A 15,015-nucleotide genomic window follows, 5' to 3' on the forward strand; every position below is an offset into this window, starting at 1 on the left:
CCCTGGTCTGGGAAGATCCCGCATGCCACGGAGCAACTAAGCCCGTGCGCCACAACTACTGAGCCTGTGTGCTAGAGCCCGTGAGCCACAACTACTGAGCCCACGTGCCACAACTACTGAAGCCCGCACACCTAAAGCCCGTGCTCCACAACGAGAGAAGCCACCGCAATGAGAAGCCCGCGCACTGCAACAAAGAGTAGCCTCCACTCGCTGCAACTAGAGAAAGCCCACGTGCAGCAACAAAGACCCAACGTAGCCAATAAATAAATAAATTTATTTAAAAAAAAAGAATATAGCATATCTTTCTATTTATTTATACCTTCTTTTATGTTCCTCAATGCAGGCTTTTTCATATAGGTCCCACATACTTCATGTTAAGTTTATTTGTGTTTTGTTTAGTTTTTGGTGTTGTAAATGGGATCTTTTCCATGCTTTTTTCTATTTATTGCTGGTAAATAGAAAAAACACTAGTTTTTGGTATTTATTTTGTTACTAACCTTTTTACTGAACTCTTCTCTATTTCTAAGTTTCTCAGTAGATTTTCTTGGATTTATTAGGTACACAGTAATCACATTTGCCCAAACAAACAAAAGAGAGAGTGAGAATTGTGTGCCAGCTTTTTAAATAATTGTTATCTCTTGTTCCTATTCTTGACATATTGCATTAGTAAGAACTGCCAGAACAGACGTAAATAGCAGTGGTCTTATCAGGCATCCTGATAATCCTTAATGAAAAGATGAGAGATGAGCCAAGACTTGACTGAGATGAAGGAATGAACCATGAGGAATCTGGGGAAAGAGATTTCCAGGCATAGAATATCCAGTGCAAAGGCCTTGAGGAGAGAGTGAGGCTGGATGTTCGGGGAATAACAAGGAGGCCAGTGTGGCTAGAGAGGAGTGATTGAGGAGGAAACTGGTAGAAGGTTAGATTAGAGAGGGAATAAGAGTGCAATCACGTAAAGCCTTATAAGCCATTAAAAGGACTAATATTTACTAATATTGAACCTTCCTTGCTTACTATATTAGGATTACTGTGTCATAGTGAGTTATTCTTTAAGCATTGCATCTGTGGTTAAGAAATGTATTTATAAAAAATAGATCTATTTTTTAAAAAGTTAATATCTGCAATTGATAGAGTATTCATTGATGTACTCTAGTGTTGAAACATCTTTATCATAGTCATAACAAACGCATTCTTTCCCCAGTTGCTGTGATTATGAATGTGAAATCTTCTACCTAACTTTCATGATGTTTTCTTATGTAGTGTTGCCTGTTTTACTCTTGGGCAGAGCATTTAGTCAGCAAAATACCAGTTCCTAAAGCCTGAAATTATTTTAAGTAACAGCAGCCACAACAAAGTGTAGATTGTACTTTGTACTTTGCTTACTTGGACCCAAACATTAATTTCAAATCCTCAGTCATTCTCAACTTTCAAGTTATTCTGGTAGAAAAATACCTAAGGGTGCCCAAGCAGCAAGAGTGGTGCAGAGTCACAAATCATGGCTATGCTGAAAACTGACCTAGTTGACCAGATAAGTCAGCTGACTGGGGAAACTATAAGCTCTTTTGAAAAATCAAATATCCCAGGAAAAATAAGACAGGGAAAGGGAAAAAGAAATGTTTATTTCTGAGAGAAGTAAAATTAACCAGAGTGTTGGCACTGTTATAGTTAAAATTTTCCAAAACAGCAATATTTTCTGACAACGCTTGGCTATTTGATTCTAGCATATAACTTTAAGGCTGTGTGCAAATATTTTCATTTCATTTGTAGTCAGAGGAAGGAAAGAGATTAGAAAGAGAAATTTGAACCTTCCATCCTTTTCTTTTTATCATTTGTAGCCCCTTGAGATCCCTGGGTAATTTAGCAGATACAGCCAGTAGTTTCTTAAGTTTTTATTTATCATGGATGTCCAGGCTACCATGGATATAAGATAGTGCCTCAATTCAAACCTGACTCAGATAAGTTCAAAAATATCTTTTTAAATCACAATTTTACATCTCTTCTAGTATCTTCCCAATTCTGATTCCTACCCATCACTTTTGAGGCAAAACAAAGGTGAGAGAGATTTCTGATGATAATTTATTCTGTGAAATGACCTCATCTTGTGATCCTATCAACATCTTCAGGTTATATTTGGAATATTTATACATCAGTAGGTCTGGTTTTCAAAAGCAAGAATGTGAAAAATAATTTAAGAAATGAGTTGTGATAACAGGAAAAACAAAAGGAACAATGAGAAACACATTCTGCAAATAGGTGGTCTTGAAAAGGTGTTTTTAGTAGTGAGAGTTAATAACTTATAGTAGAGTGGAACTGGATAAATCCTAAGGCGTTTGTCCCATTAGTTCCATTAAAATAGAAGGTCTAATAATATTAGACCCCATGTAGTTTCTGCAACCATAACTTAACTGCCTTCCTCAACTTGTGAGTCAGCATAGGCAATCTATTCTTTCTTGACCTTCCTAACTTGAGCTTTTCCAAAGTCCTGCTTCTTTCTCTATTACTCTCTTTTCCCTACTTGCCAATTCCATTATGCATTAAATGTTTTCATCACAGATCCTAAGTAAATTTAAAAATTAATGTTACTGTAATCTTTCTGTAGTTATTGATTCTCTGGGGCTTTTTAGGTCTTGATTAAAAGAGGAAAATGTGTGAGTAAAAGATAAAGACAGAGTGTAAAACAGTAAGAATGAAGAGTACACCAATAATAAGAATGAAAACAAAGAAGTAGAAAAGACCTCAAAATGGATAATTTACATAGAATTTTAGGGAGGAGGAAAATTATAGCTCTACCCTTCTTATAGATCTTTTGAACAGCAGTCTGATTTTCATTTGGGGTATATAGGTTTCATCTTTTCAGGTTATGGTAAAACATTCCAATTAAATGCCAATATGTCTAATATCTCTCCTTAATAATTGTTATTTTCCCTTTTAAGAAAGAAGACATGAGCTCATTGATAATTATAGGTCTTAGTGATAGCTGGAAACAGAGCACCTTAATTTCTGAGTCCTTAACATAAGGCTTTTGTGAATTCGAGTGATAAATTTGCTTGTCTTATTTTAAAATTCCTTAGTTTGATAAATAATATTTTCTCCATTTTTGGTTTTCAATGCAGGTTTGACTACAGATCAGTGGTAGAAACAGAATCAGAATTTAGGAATTTTGATTCTGAAAGGCATATTACATGAAATACCTAATTGGATTAAACCAAAATTTATCCAGCCTGATATTTGGTCTCAAAGCATTTTTGTAAACATTCATGGTATTGTTCATAATTGCAACTCTGAGAGTTAGGAATATACTGCAAGCAACCTTTTCTCAATAAATTCTGATGGACCTAGCATTTGGTAATTTTTCTGTCTCTTAAACTTATATACTTTCAATTTATGCTGTTGTCAGAGACTGAAGTCCCTTTTTAGTACCAAAAGTATCTTTTTACTACTTTGAAATAGTTCTAATATTTACATATTAGTATCGTGATTTAGAAGCAATAAAGTCAGAGACCTGAATTTTAGTCCTGGGTTTGCCCCTAATTAATTATATAACCTTTGTTAAGGTATTACTTCTCTGGAACTCATTTTATTCTCATTTATATAATATATACTAAATAGCGCAGAAGTATTTTCTTATTCAAAATAAATGTGATAAAATTCATGATCGTACTCTTGTTCACCATTGTTACCAGTTCCTATATAATTTTATAGATCAGACCATATGTTTTCTAATTTCTGTCTTCTCAGACAGTAAAATACTAACTGCCCATTCTCCCTTCCCCCAATTTTGAAAGTATTTTCTGAATTCCTTTGGTCATGTAAATTGCACCTTTCTAATCTTTGTTGATGTCTTTCTTAAGATAAAGTTGATGAAATCAGCACCAAGTGCTGAAGGTATGGACAGATGGGCTATGATATTAAATAAATTTAAGATCATATTTTCTGTTTTATTTCAGCAGCTTTCTTTTTAATGCCAGTATTTCTAGGGCTTTTTAGCCATATCATTTCAAAATGTCTTTTAGGCCAGCCCTTTGCCTCTGGACTAAACTATTCCTAAGCTCTTTATTATTCAATATCTTCTGGGACAGAGATTTCACAACCTGTCTCTAACCTTGAGGAAGTTCTTAACAGCTAACATAAATCATGCTTTCTGCAATTTCAGTTGAATTTATTTCCTTTTCCTTTTCTCTGTGGAGATGGGAACAGCCCCAGATTTGAAGTGATGGTTTCTTATGAGGGCCAGTACTGAATGTAGTGGAAAGATTATTTCCAGTCTGGCATCATTTTTAGCTTTTATATATTAAAGCTTCCTGACTTTCATTTCAATGTTCATGGTCTCAAGAGATGCTATTCTTTACAGCCCAAATGAAATAACAGTTACATATCTAATATTAATGTTTATTTTATCCTTTGCTAGTTAGAACCAAATGAGGTACTAAAATAAAAAATGAGTTCTCAAAACCCATTTGAAGACTTTAGCAGATTTGTGTTTTATTTGGTATAACTATAGTCATGGGACTAGGTTTTTGCCTGTGGTTTTTAGATTTTATCTCATAATTTGATTATTCATGATTTATTCATCCATATCTTTCATGTAAGTGATGAGAATAGAAATTTGTTCTTTAAAACAAGCTGTCTTAAAGCAGATTTCAATGCGTGTCATCAAAAAGCTTTAGTACCTAAGGTACAAAATGTGCTAGGTATTAGAAAGGAAAAAGTAAACATATTCTCTGCCCTTGAGGCGCCTATAGTCTTATTAGGGGAAGAGATTATAAAAATTCCAATTATAAAGCATTTATAAAATAATTTAAGGTAGAGCATATAAAGTAAGATGTTTAATGTGAATTTTATTTTGTATTTTAAAGATTAATGTAAAAATTTTATACTATACAGATCTGTTCTATTAACTGAGGTACCGTAAGATGTCTAATTGTTTCATTCTGATTTCTGGTTTTTTTACTTTAAAGATTCAGCAGTTTTCTGAAAAAGCCTTCCTCTTACAGCTTTTGAAAACTCATGAAAATGCCTTAGAAAGACAGTGCAGTGAAATTACAAGCCAAAGGAATATGCTTCTCCAAACGTTTGTAAGTCTCCAGCCACTTAGAAAAATTTATTTCACTAACTCTATCAAAAAGTATTAAAATATACTTAGGTGTACTTTTAGAAAAAATTATCCATATGCATATTGGCAGATAGTCCTGTTCAGATATGGAAAATTATTAAGTGCTATTTTAAACCAGTTGGTAGAGTAATATAGTTTGAAAGAATTTTATTGGCAGCATGCAATATAGAAATTATTTGCAATTGTAATAAGCATACAAGAAATAGTGACATTGATTTGAATTGCTCAGGCTTCAAGACCTTGGTTTTAATGCTTTTGAAAGGCAGAGAGGTTCACACTTTAGGCATATTAATGGATGTGGGTGAAAAGATAGATTTTGTTTATCTTTTTATCATAAGTCAGAGCCAACAGACTCAGTAGTTTTAAATGATAAGGACAGTTTAGGAATATGATTTGTAACTAACTGACATTTTGAAAAAAATGCATTTTAAAATATTAAAAATATATATCTAAAGTCAGAATCAACCACCAAATGGTTATGAATGACATGGCCAGTTTCCAAATGTAGCTTATAATTAGTTACATTTCTTAGAAAAAAAATAGGAAAATGTAGTAATGTTTAGGTTCTACCATTGTCAAAAAGTTTGGGTACTAGCATTGTTTAAAGTTTTTGTAAATTCTTATTTCTACTCCATATTGACATTGCATGAAATGTAGCTATTATTTAGAACTGAATTTGAAATGAATATATAATTTTACCTTTATTGTCTGAATTTTAAAAGGTTTTCTTGGATTTCCTTTTTTGTTTTTCTTTTTTATCCTGTAAGACAGTAATTCCTTTGCGTGTAGACTTTCATTTTCAACTTTGGTCATTTAATTATTTTACCACCCATTTTGCAATGAAAAAACGGTATACATGGCTGTAAGTTTAATTCACAAACAAATGCAAACATAACGATGGGTGGTAGAATTTTTTCATTTGCAATGAAAAAACGGCATACATGACTGTAAGTTTAATTCACAAACAAATGCAAACATAATGATGGGTGGTAGAATTTCTACCTCAATAATTGTCCTAAAACATTAAGGGTAAATCTTTCACATGAATATAGTTGGTTGTTACTATGTAATAACTTCAGTTTTTTAATTAATATTGCTGGAGTAGTAAAGCATTTTAATCCCAGGAAGTATAATTTTCTATTTTGTTGTTAATATTTCCAAATGATTGCATTTTAAATCACTAAGGAAAAATATTGTTGCAATTAACACCTATATTTGTTCCTTTGTTTCCGTTTTTCAGGAAGATACAAAGAGAAAAGTGACAGAGGAGGAAGAAAAATTTATTAAGGAAATTACAGACTTTAATAATGAGTATGAAATAACAAAGAAACGAGAGCTTTTGATGAAAGAAAATGTCAAGATTCAAATATCTGACTTAGAAAACGAGGCAAACATTCTGAAAATGGGTATGAATACATAGTGCCACCTCACTTATCTAGTATTATTGAAAGTAACTTATTTTGAATTAATGGTTTTTCCAGAAATCTAACTTTTTCATAAGTAAATTGTGTTATTGCATAGCTATTCCTTTACTTTTATCTTAATGGTATGTATCTTTTATTGTGAGCAGTCTCCAATTCTTTAGAAGTAGATGTGACATGAGCATTGGTCATTTATTTAGCAATCAAATCTGTTTACTATCTGTTGTGTGTTAGCTACTCTTTTAGGTCCTGGAGATGTAAAACTAAAAAGTGAAGCGATCAAATCCATAAGCAAATGTTTATAGTAAAATGTGATAGAAGCTATAATAAGGGTAATACTGTTGCTGTGATCCTCATTTTACCATCAATCCAGTTTAAACTAGGAAACACGGTTACACAGCAAGGTGGAGAGAATTTCATTTCAGAAACAGTAGTATGCAGCTTATTGCAGTTTGTGATAAGATCCTGAACTAAAGAAGTTACCAAAGAGAGGAGACAATGAATTAAAGAGATGTTTAGGAAGAATGATAGGACTGTATCACTGATTAATGTAAACAGATATATAGAAAGTCAAGCATGAATCACAGTTTTCAAACTTAAGAGATTGGGTAGAATATGGTACCAGGAGGAAGAGCAGAGGTGGAGGTGAACTATAGCCTTTTCTGGACAAAAAGATTAAGTTTTATTTCAGGTAGTTTTAGTTAGAGATGTCTATGGGATAAACAGGTGGAAATGCCCAGGTAGTAGGTGGAAATTTGGTCGTGAAGCTGATAAGAGAGATCAGAGCTAGAGTATTGGGTTTGGGAATACAGAGGAGTTGGTGACATAATTCAAAGGGAACATGTAGAGGGAACATAGAGGAGGACCGAAGACCAAAGACAGAAACTGGGAAAGCATAGCATTTAAGGAAAGAAAGAGAAGAAGAATGAGACAGAGATGTCAAAGAAGGCAAGGAGAGAACCAGCAGAGAGTAATATGTGATTTGGGGCAAGATGCTTAAGTTTTCTTTGCCTCAGTTTCCTCATCTGTAAAGACGGAGGATAACAATAATGACCGTAACAAGGTTGTTGTGAGGATTCAATGAAATAATATCTAAGTACATAGAATGCTACCGGGAACATAATTAAATCCTTAAAAATATAGGGATTATACTTTTAATTAGTTTAATTTTATAGATGAAGGAAATGAGTTTCTCAGAGATAAATTGCTTTGGGTAGAGATTGTAGGACAGAAGTTCTTAACTATAGGCACACATCTGGGCAGTTTTAAAAAAATATATTAAATGCTTGAGTCTCATCTCAGATTTATTGAATCAGGATATGGAACATAATTTTTTAAGTCCCTTAGATAATATTCATGTTTGCTGCTATTTAATGATCACAGGTGTAGAACACAAGTTTAAATAGGTATTAACATTAGGAGATACTCTAAAACTACCTTTCTTTAAAAAGTCATGGATATGACCACTTCTATTCACGATAGTATTGGAAATTCTGACCAGATAATTTAGGCAGAAAAAAGAAACAAAAGACATGCAAATTGGAAAGGAAGAAGTAAAATTATCTCTGTTCCCAGATGGCATAATCTTATAGGTAGACCACCTAACAATTCCACAAAAAAAACAAAACAAACAGCTTAAGCTAATAAATACAGCAAAGTTGCAAATTAGTTGCATTTCTATGTACTAGCAAAGAGCAGTCTTTCAAGATTCCACTTATAATAGCATCAAAAGGAATAAAGTACTTAGAAAAAAAATAACCAAGGAGATTAAAGACTTGTACACTGAGAACTATAAAACATTACTCAAAGAAATTAGAGAAGACCTAAATAAATGGAAAGATATCCCATGTTCATGGATTGGAAAACTTAATATTGCTACTATGGTATTATTATCTAAAATAATCTATAGATTCAATGCAATCTCTATCAAAATCCCAACAGCATTTTTTTCATGAATAGAAAAACCCATCCTAAAATTTGTATGGAATCCCAAAGGATCCCAAATGGCCAAAACAAGAACAAAGTTGGAGGACTCAAAATTCTTGATTTCAAAATTTAGTAAAATGCTGTGGTAATCAAAACAGTGTGATACTGGAATAAAGACAGACATATAGAACAATGGAATAGAATAGAGAGCTCAGATATAAACCCTTGTGTCAAATGATTTTTGATAACGGTGCCAAGACCATTCAATGGGAAAGGACCATCTTTTCAACAAATGCTGCTGGGAAAACTGGATACCACATGCAAAAGAATGAAGTTGGGCCCTTACCTTACACTATGTATGAAAATTGACTAAAAATGGATCAAAGTCGTAAACTTAAAAAAATAATGAAGCTCTTAGAAGAAAACATATGGGAAACACCTCATGACATTGCATTTGGTGATGATTTCTTGGATACTGAAAACACAGACAATAAAAGAAAAAATAGATATACTGTACTTGGTCAAAATTAAAATCTTTTGTACATCAAAGGACACTATCAAGAGAGTAAAAACACAACCCACAGAATGGGAGAAAATATTTTCAAATCATATCTTTGATAAGGGATTAATACCCAGAATATTAAAAAAAAACCCATAACTCAACACCAAAAAACCCGAACCAAACCAAAAAAAACCCAGTTAAAAAATGGGCAAAGGATTTGAATAGACCATTTTTCCAAAGAAATGTCCAGTAAGCTCATGAAAAGATGTTCAACCTAAATAGTCATTAGGGAAAAGGAAATCAAAACCACAATGAGATATTCCTTAACACCCATTTAGGATGGCTGTTATTTAAAAAAAAGTCAAAATCTCCATGATATTCACACTGTTCAGGATGCTATCCAAAATTCCTTGACCTGTGAAGTATCAGTGAAACATGACCTAATGTCAAAAGAAAATAATGAGATGCCAGAACCACAGTGATCTAGATATTGGAGTTAAAAACTTGATAGCAGCTTTATTAACTATGCTCAATGAGTTAAGAAAAATGCACTTGTAATAGATGAAAAGATAGGTAATCTCAGCAGAAAAATATAAAATGTAAAAAAGAATCAAATGAACATTTTAGAACTGAAAAATACAATATCTGAATTTAAAATGTCACTTAATAGCAGAATGGAGCTGACAGAGGAGCCAATGAACATGAAGCTGGATTAATAGAAATTACCCAATCTGAAGAAGAGAGAAAAAATTGAAACATAAAATAGAAACTCAGGGACCTGTGGGACAATTTCAAAAGGTCTAACATGCAAATAATTAGAGTTTCTGAAGGAGAGAGGAGAGAGAATGTGGCAGAAAATATATTTGAAGAAATCATGGCAGAAAATGTCTCAAATTTGCTGAGAAATATTAATTCATAGATTCAAGAAGCTCAAATCCAAACAAGATAAATTCAAAGAAATTCATGCATAGGGACATAATAATAGTGAAATTGTTGAAAAGCCAAAGATAAAAAAATCTTGAAAACAGGGAGCAGTTAATCAAATGACCATGTACTTATCACTAGAAACCATGAAGTCAAGAAGATAGTGGAATAATGAAAGTGTTGAAAGAAAAGTAAATCTCTATATCCAGTGAAAAATCCTTCAAAAGGTAAAATAAAGACATTTTCAAGTAAAGGAAAATTAAGAGAATTCTTTGCCACCATGACTGAACAACAAGAAATGCTAAAGGAAGCTCTCCAAGTAGAAGTAAAAATGACACCAGAGACAAACTCATATCTTAATTAAAATAATCAGAAATGGCAAATAAAATACAAGTACCTATGTTTTCTCTTAATTTTAAAAAATACATATGATTTCTTAAAGCAAAAAATATATTGTCTTGTGGAGTTTATAATGAATGTGGAGGCAATTTGTATACATGTATGTCATATGCATATATGACAACTATAACATAAAGAAATGGAAAGGGGGCCTGGTAAGTGTATCTGTACAGTTCTGTATAACATTCAGAAAACCAGGAATAGAAGGGAACTCCTCTATAAAAATGATAGAGAAAAAAGGTCCTTGATGCCACAAATAATGTAGGAGCCCCCTATTTTGTGTTCTTTCTTCCAGAGATATGAATTTATTTTAACAGATTTGCTTTCCTGGTGCTTGATACTGTTGGTTCTTTATACTTTCAAAATGTGTCTAGGGTTTCCATATGAAATTTAATCTCCATAATGGCAGGTACTTCGTTTTGTTTAATGCTCTATCTCCAACAGTATAAATTAGATAATTATAAATTGATGACTGCTTCAAAAGAAGTACAAACTGATATGAGAACATGTAAGGGAACCTAACCTGGACTAGGTAGTTAAGGAAGGACTACCTGAGCAAGTGACTTTCAGACTGAGATCTGAAGTGTCATAGGGATTAGCTAAATGAGAGGTTTGGGTCTAGATGTCAGATAGTTAGATATTTAACTTAAGAGCTCAGAGAGAGGTTTGGGCTAGAGCTATTAAATTTGGGGAATCACCCAGGGAGAATGTATTGAAAGAAAATACTAGAACTCTGAGAAACACCATGACTTTCAAGAAGAAGAAGAAAGCCAGCAGAGTGTGAGAAAGAGCTTCGAGAAATTTAGGCACATTCAAGAAAGGATACATTGCTCTGTGAAGTTGGGATCACCTAGGGGAGAGAGTATTTGAGGTTGTATTTGAGAATATTTGGCAAAGCTGCCAAACTGTCAACCATAAGGACTAAGAAGCAGCAGTTGGATGTCCCTGGTGATCTTTAGGAAAAGCAACAGATTGAGATAATTAGAGAAGAAGGGCAGAAGCCGGGTTGTAATGAGTTGAGCAGTGAGGAAGAGGAATTTGTGACCATGAGCATAGATAAGTCTTCGAAGAAGTTTCTCTGCAGATAAGATAGAAAGTCCAGTAACCCAGGAGAATGTGAGGTCAGGGGAGGGATTTTAGTGGGAAAGTGGGATTGTCCGTTTTTCATTTTTCTTTTTTGAAATGGGAGATATTTGAACATATTTAAATATTGATGGATTGGAGCCAGTAGGGAGGTAGAGTTGAAAATTACAGAAAGAAGCTAAATTCCCAGTGAATATGGGTAACAGTACACAGGTGGTGGGACTGGTGGTGATTCAAGAAGAAAACAAAATAAAATAAAAATAAAAGTTAAGAAACAACCTACATGAACAACGACAAGGGCCTCTAATAATCTGAGTATGTTATCTGTACTTTTATGAATGTATTTGTGTGGTAAAAGTCTACTAATGAAATTGCTAAATCAAAGGGAAATATTAAGAGACTTAATACTAAATTACACTCCTTATAGCACTGAATTAATTTTCCTACCAACTGCATAGGAAAGTGCCTGTTTTCCTTGATTATTATCTCCTACCATTACCAATCTGGGCATTATCAATGACTTTAATCTTTGCCAATCTGACAAGTCAAGATGTTATTTTCATTGTTGGTTTAATTAGCATTTCTTTGATTATTCACTATGTTGAATTTATCTGAATTTATTGACCATTTGTATTTTTCTTTTTCTGTGAACAATCTGTTAATATTCTTTGTTCATCTTTATGTATTTTTATTCTTACTGATTTATATAAGCTTTTTGTAAATTAATGAAGTTAGCCCTGTGTCATGTGTTATAAATTTGTGTCCTAGTTTATTGTTTACCTTTGACTATACTTGTAGTATGTATGTATGTGTCTCTGTGTGTGTCTGCATATGTCTGAATGCCATATAGAAAGTTTAAACTTTTGCAGTCATCTTCATCAATCTTTTCCATTATGGCTTCTGGATTTTTGTCTCCATCTTAGAAAGAGTTTTACTATTAATCATGACACCAGATTGAAACTTTCTCTCTTTCTTCTCCTTTCTCCTTCTCTCTCTCTCCCCTCTTTTTTCTTTCCCTCCCTACCCTCCCCCTTTTGAGATGATCATATATGCTTTTCCCACTTTAATCTATTAACATAGTGAACTTTGTTAATAAATATCCTATTATTAACCTTACTTAGCTGTGGTCTCTAATGTTTTCTTTAAGATTTTTGCATCAGTATTTATAAGTGAGATTAATCTTTTTGTGTGTGTTATATTGACTTAACAGAAAGAATGTAAAAGCTTTCTTCTTTCTCTAGCTGGAAAAAATGTAAATACTAGAATTATCAACTCCTTCAAGGTTCAAAAGAATTCACCTGTGAAACTGTTTATGGTGACTGTTTCTCCCTGTTGGTGCTGGTGGAGAAAGGAGTTACTCAATTTTTAAGCATACTAGAGCCATTTTCTTCTCAGAGCAGTTTTAGTTTCCATTTGTCTTCTGTCCCGTGAGTGGTTGCTCTTCCATTCCCTTTTCTAATTTGTACCACCATATCTGTTATTTCCTGATACTTGATTTTTCTCTTCTCTCTTCCTTCTTCTGCTGGCTGGCCCCTCTGACCTTTCCCATTGAGCTTTTTAGACCATAACTATGGTTAGTCAGCCAGTTACATTGGGTTTTGAATAATCTTCATCTTCATCTCTCCATAGCTATTTTATTATTTTCTGCTACTTAGAGTTTTCTTTCCACTGTCTGATATCTTCCTTGATTTATTAGTTTTTAACTTCAGATGTGGATGCTATTCTTACCCCTTGAAGTTGCCAAAATATTAACACCCGTATATTTTTAGAAGGAATTACTAGTTCTGGACTATCACTGTGAGCCTCTTAATTTAGTTACATTATGTTTTAAAATATCATGATAAACATGGCAAACCAAGTTCCTCAACTTGTTTTGCCAGCCCTACACAACCTAGTGGTTCTCCACCTTCTAGGGATACGTTATGTGTATGCATGTGTGTGTGTGCACACAGACGTGCATGTGTATGTCCTGGGAAGCCCTCACTGATGAGGTGTGTTTCGAATGAAGCCTGAAAGAAGTAAGAGAATGAGCCAAATGAATATCTAGGGGAAGAGCATTTCAGACAGCAGGATAGCTGATATAAAGCCTACAAAGGGAGATTGTGCCTAATCTGATTTTGAGGGAAAACAAAGAGCCTAATGTTGTTGTTGTTGTTTTAAATTTATTTATTTTTTATTTATTTATTTTTGGCTACATTGGGTCTTCATGGCTGCGTGCAGGCTTTCTCTAGTTGCAGTGAGCAGGGGCTACTCTTCGTTGCAGTGCGTGGGCTTCTCATTGCGGTGGCTTCTCTTGTTGCAGAGCACAGGCTCTAGGTGCGTGGGCTTCAGTAGTTGTGGCTTGTGGGCTCTAGAGCGCAGGCTCAGGAGTTGTGGTGCATGGGCTTAGTTGCTCTGCGGCATGTGGGATCTTCCCGGACCAGGGCTCGAACCTGTGTCCCCTGCATTGGCAGACGGATTCTTAACTACTGCGCCACCAGAGAAGTCCCAAGAGCCTAATGTCTTTAGAGTAGAAGGAGAGGTTGTAAGGTCAGAGAGGTGACAAGATACAGCCACTATGGAAAACAGTATGGGGGTTCCTTAAAAAACTAAAAATAGGACTACCATATGACCCAGCAATCGCACTACTGGACATATACCCTGAGAAAACCATAATTCAAAAAGAGTCATGTGGGCTTCCCTGGTGGCGCAGTGGTTGAGAGTCCGCCTGCCGATGCAGGGGATGCGGGTTCGTGCCCCGGTCCGCGAGGATCCCGCATGCCGCGGAGCGGCTGGGTCCGTGAGCCATGGCCGCTGAGCCTGCGCGTCCGGAGTCTGTGCTCCACAACGGGAGAGGCCACAACAGTGAGAGGCCCGCGGACCACAAAAAAAAAAAAAAAAAAAAAAAAAAAAGAGTCATGTACCAAAATGTTCATTGCAGCTCTATTTAAAATAGCTAGGACATGGAAGCAACCTAAGTGTCCATTGACAGATGAATGGATAAAGAAGATGTGGTACATATATACAGTGGAATATTACTCAGCCATTAAAAGGAATGAAGTTGGGTCATTTGTAGAGTTGTGGATGGACCTAGAGAGTGTCATACATAGTGAAGTAAGTCAGAAAGAGAAAAATATCTTATGTTAATGCATATATATGGAATCTATAAAAATGGTATAGATGATCTTATTTGCATAGCAGAAATAGAGACAAATGTATGAATACCAAGGGGGAAAGGGGGAGTGGGAGGAATTGGGAGATTGGGATTGACACATAAACACTATTGATACTGTGTATAAAATAGACAATGAGAACATACTGTATAGCGCAAGGAACTCTGCTTAATGCACTGTGGTGACCTAAATGGGAAGGGAATCCAAAAAAGAGGGGATATATGTATATGTATAGCTGATTCACTTTGCTGTACAGCAGAAACTAACACAACATTGTAAAGCAACTATACTCCAATAAAAATTAATTTAAAAATAAGAACTCAGATCATTTAAAACCTGTGGGCCATTTGAAAAACTTTGGCTTTTACTCAAGTGAGATCAGAAGTCATTGGAGAATTTTGAGCACAGGAGTGAAGGGTCTCACATATGTTAATAGGACTTCTTTGGCCTCAGTTGAAAATACACTTAATGGAGGTAAAAGCAGAAACAGAA

The 15,015-nt window shown here is 34.4% G+C and overlaps 1 protein-coding gene across 5 annotated transcripts in view; it reads left to right on the forward strand.

Moving 5' to 3' along the window:
• Window positions 1–15,015, forward strand: part of CCDC172 (coiled-coil domain containing 172) — a 78,661-nt gene that overhangs the window by 22,334 nt on the left and 41,312 nt on the right. For 4 of the 5 annotated variants that reach the window (XR_016388172.1, XR_016388174.1, XR_016388173.1 and 1 more), the window contains exons 4-5: window positions 4,962–5,078; window positions 6,357–6,522. Coding sequence is in view for 1 of the 5 variants with exons in the window: in XM_089898209.1 (XP_089754335.1) it covers window positions 4,962–5,078; window positions 6,357–6,522 (283 nt within the window). In the remaining 4 variants the exon portion in view is untranslated. The remainder of the gene's footprint in view (window positions 1–4,961; window positions 5,079–6,356; window positions 6,523–15,015) is intronic. The other variant, XR_016388175.1, reaches the window with a different exon arrangement.

This window comes from Delphinapterus leucas, chromosome 16 (genome assembly GCF_059928025.1).
Source record: "Delphinapterus leucas isolate spDelLeu-1000000601 "Yukka" chromosome 16, BTC_Dleu_Yukka2, whole genome shotgun sequence".
Classification (NCBI taxonomy): Eukaryota; Metazoa; Chordata; class Mammalia; order Artiodactyla; family Monodontidae; genus Delphinapterus; species Delphinapterus leucas.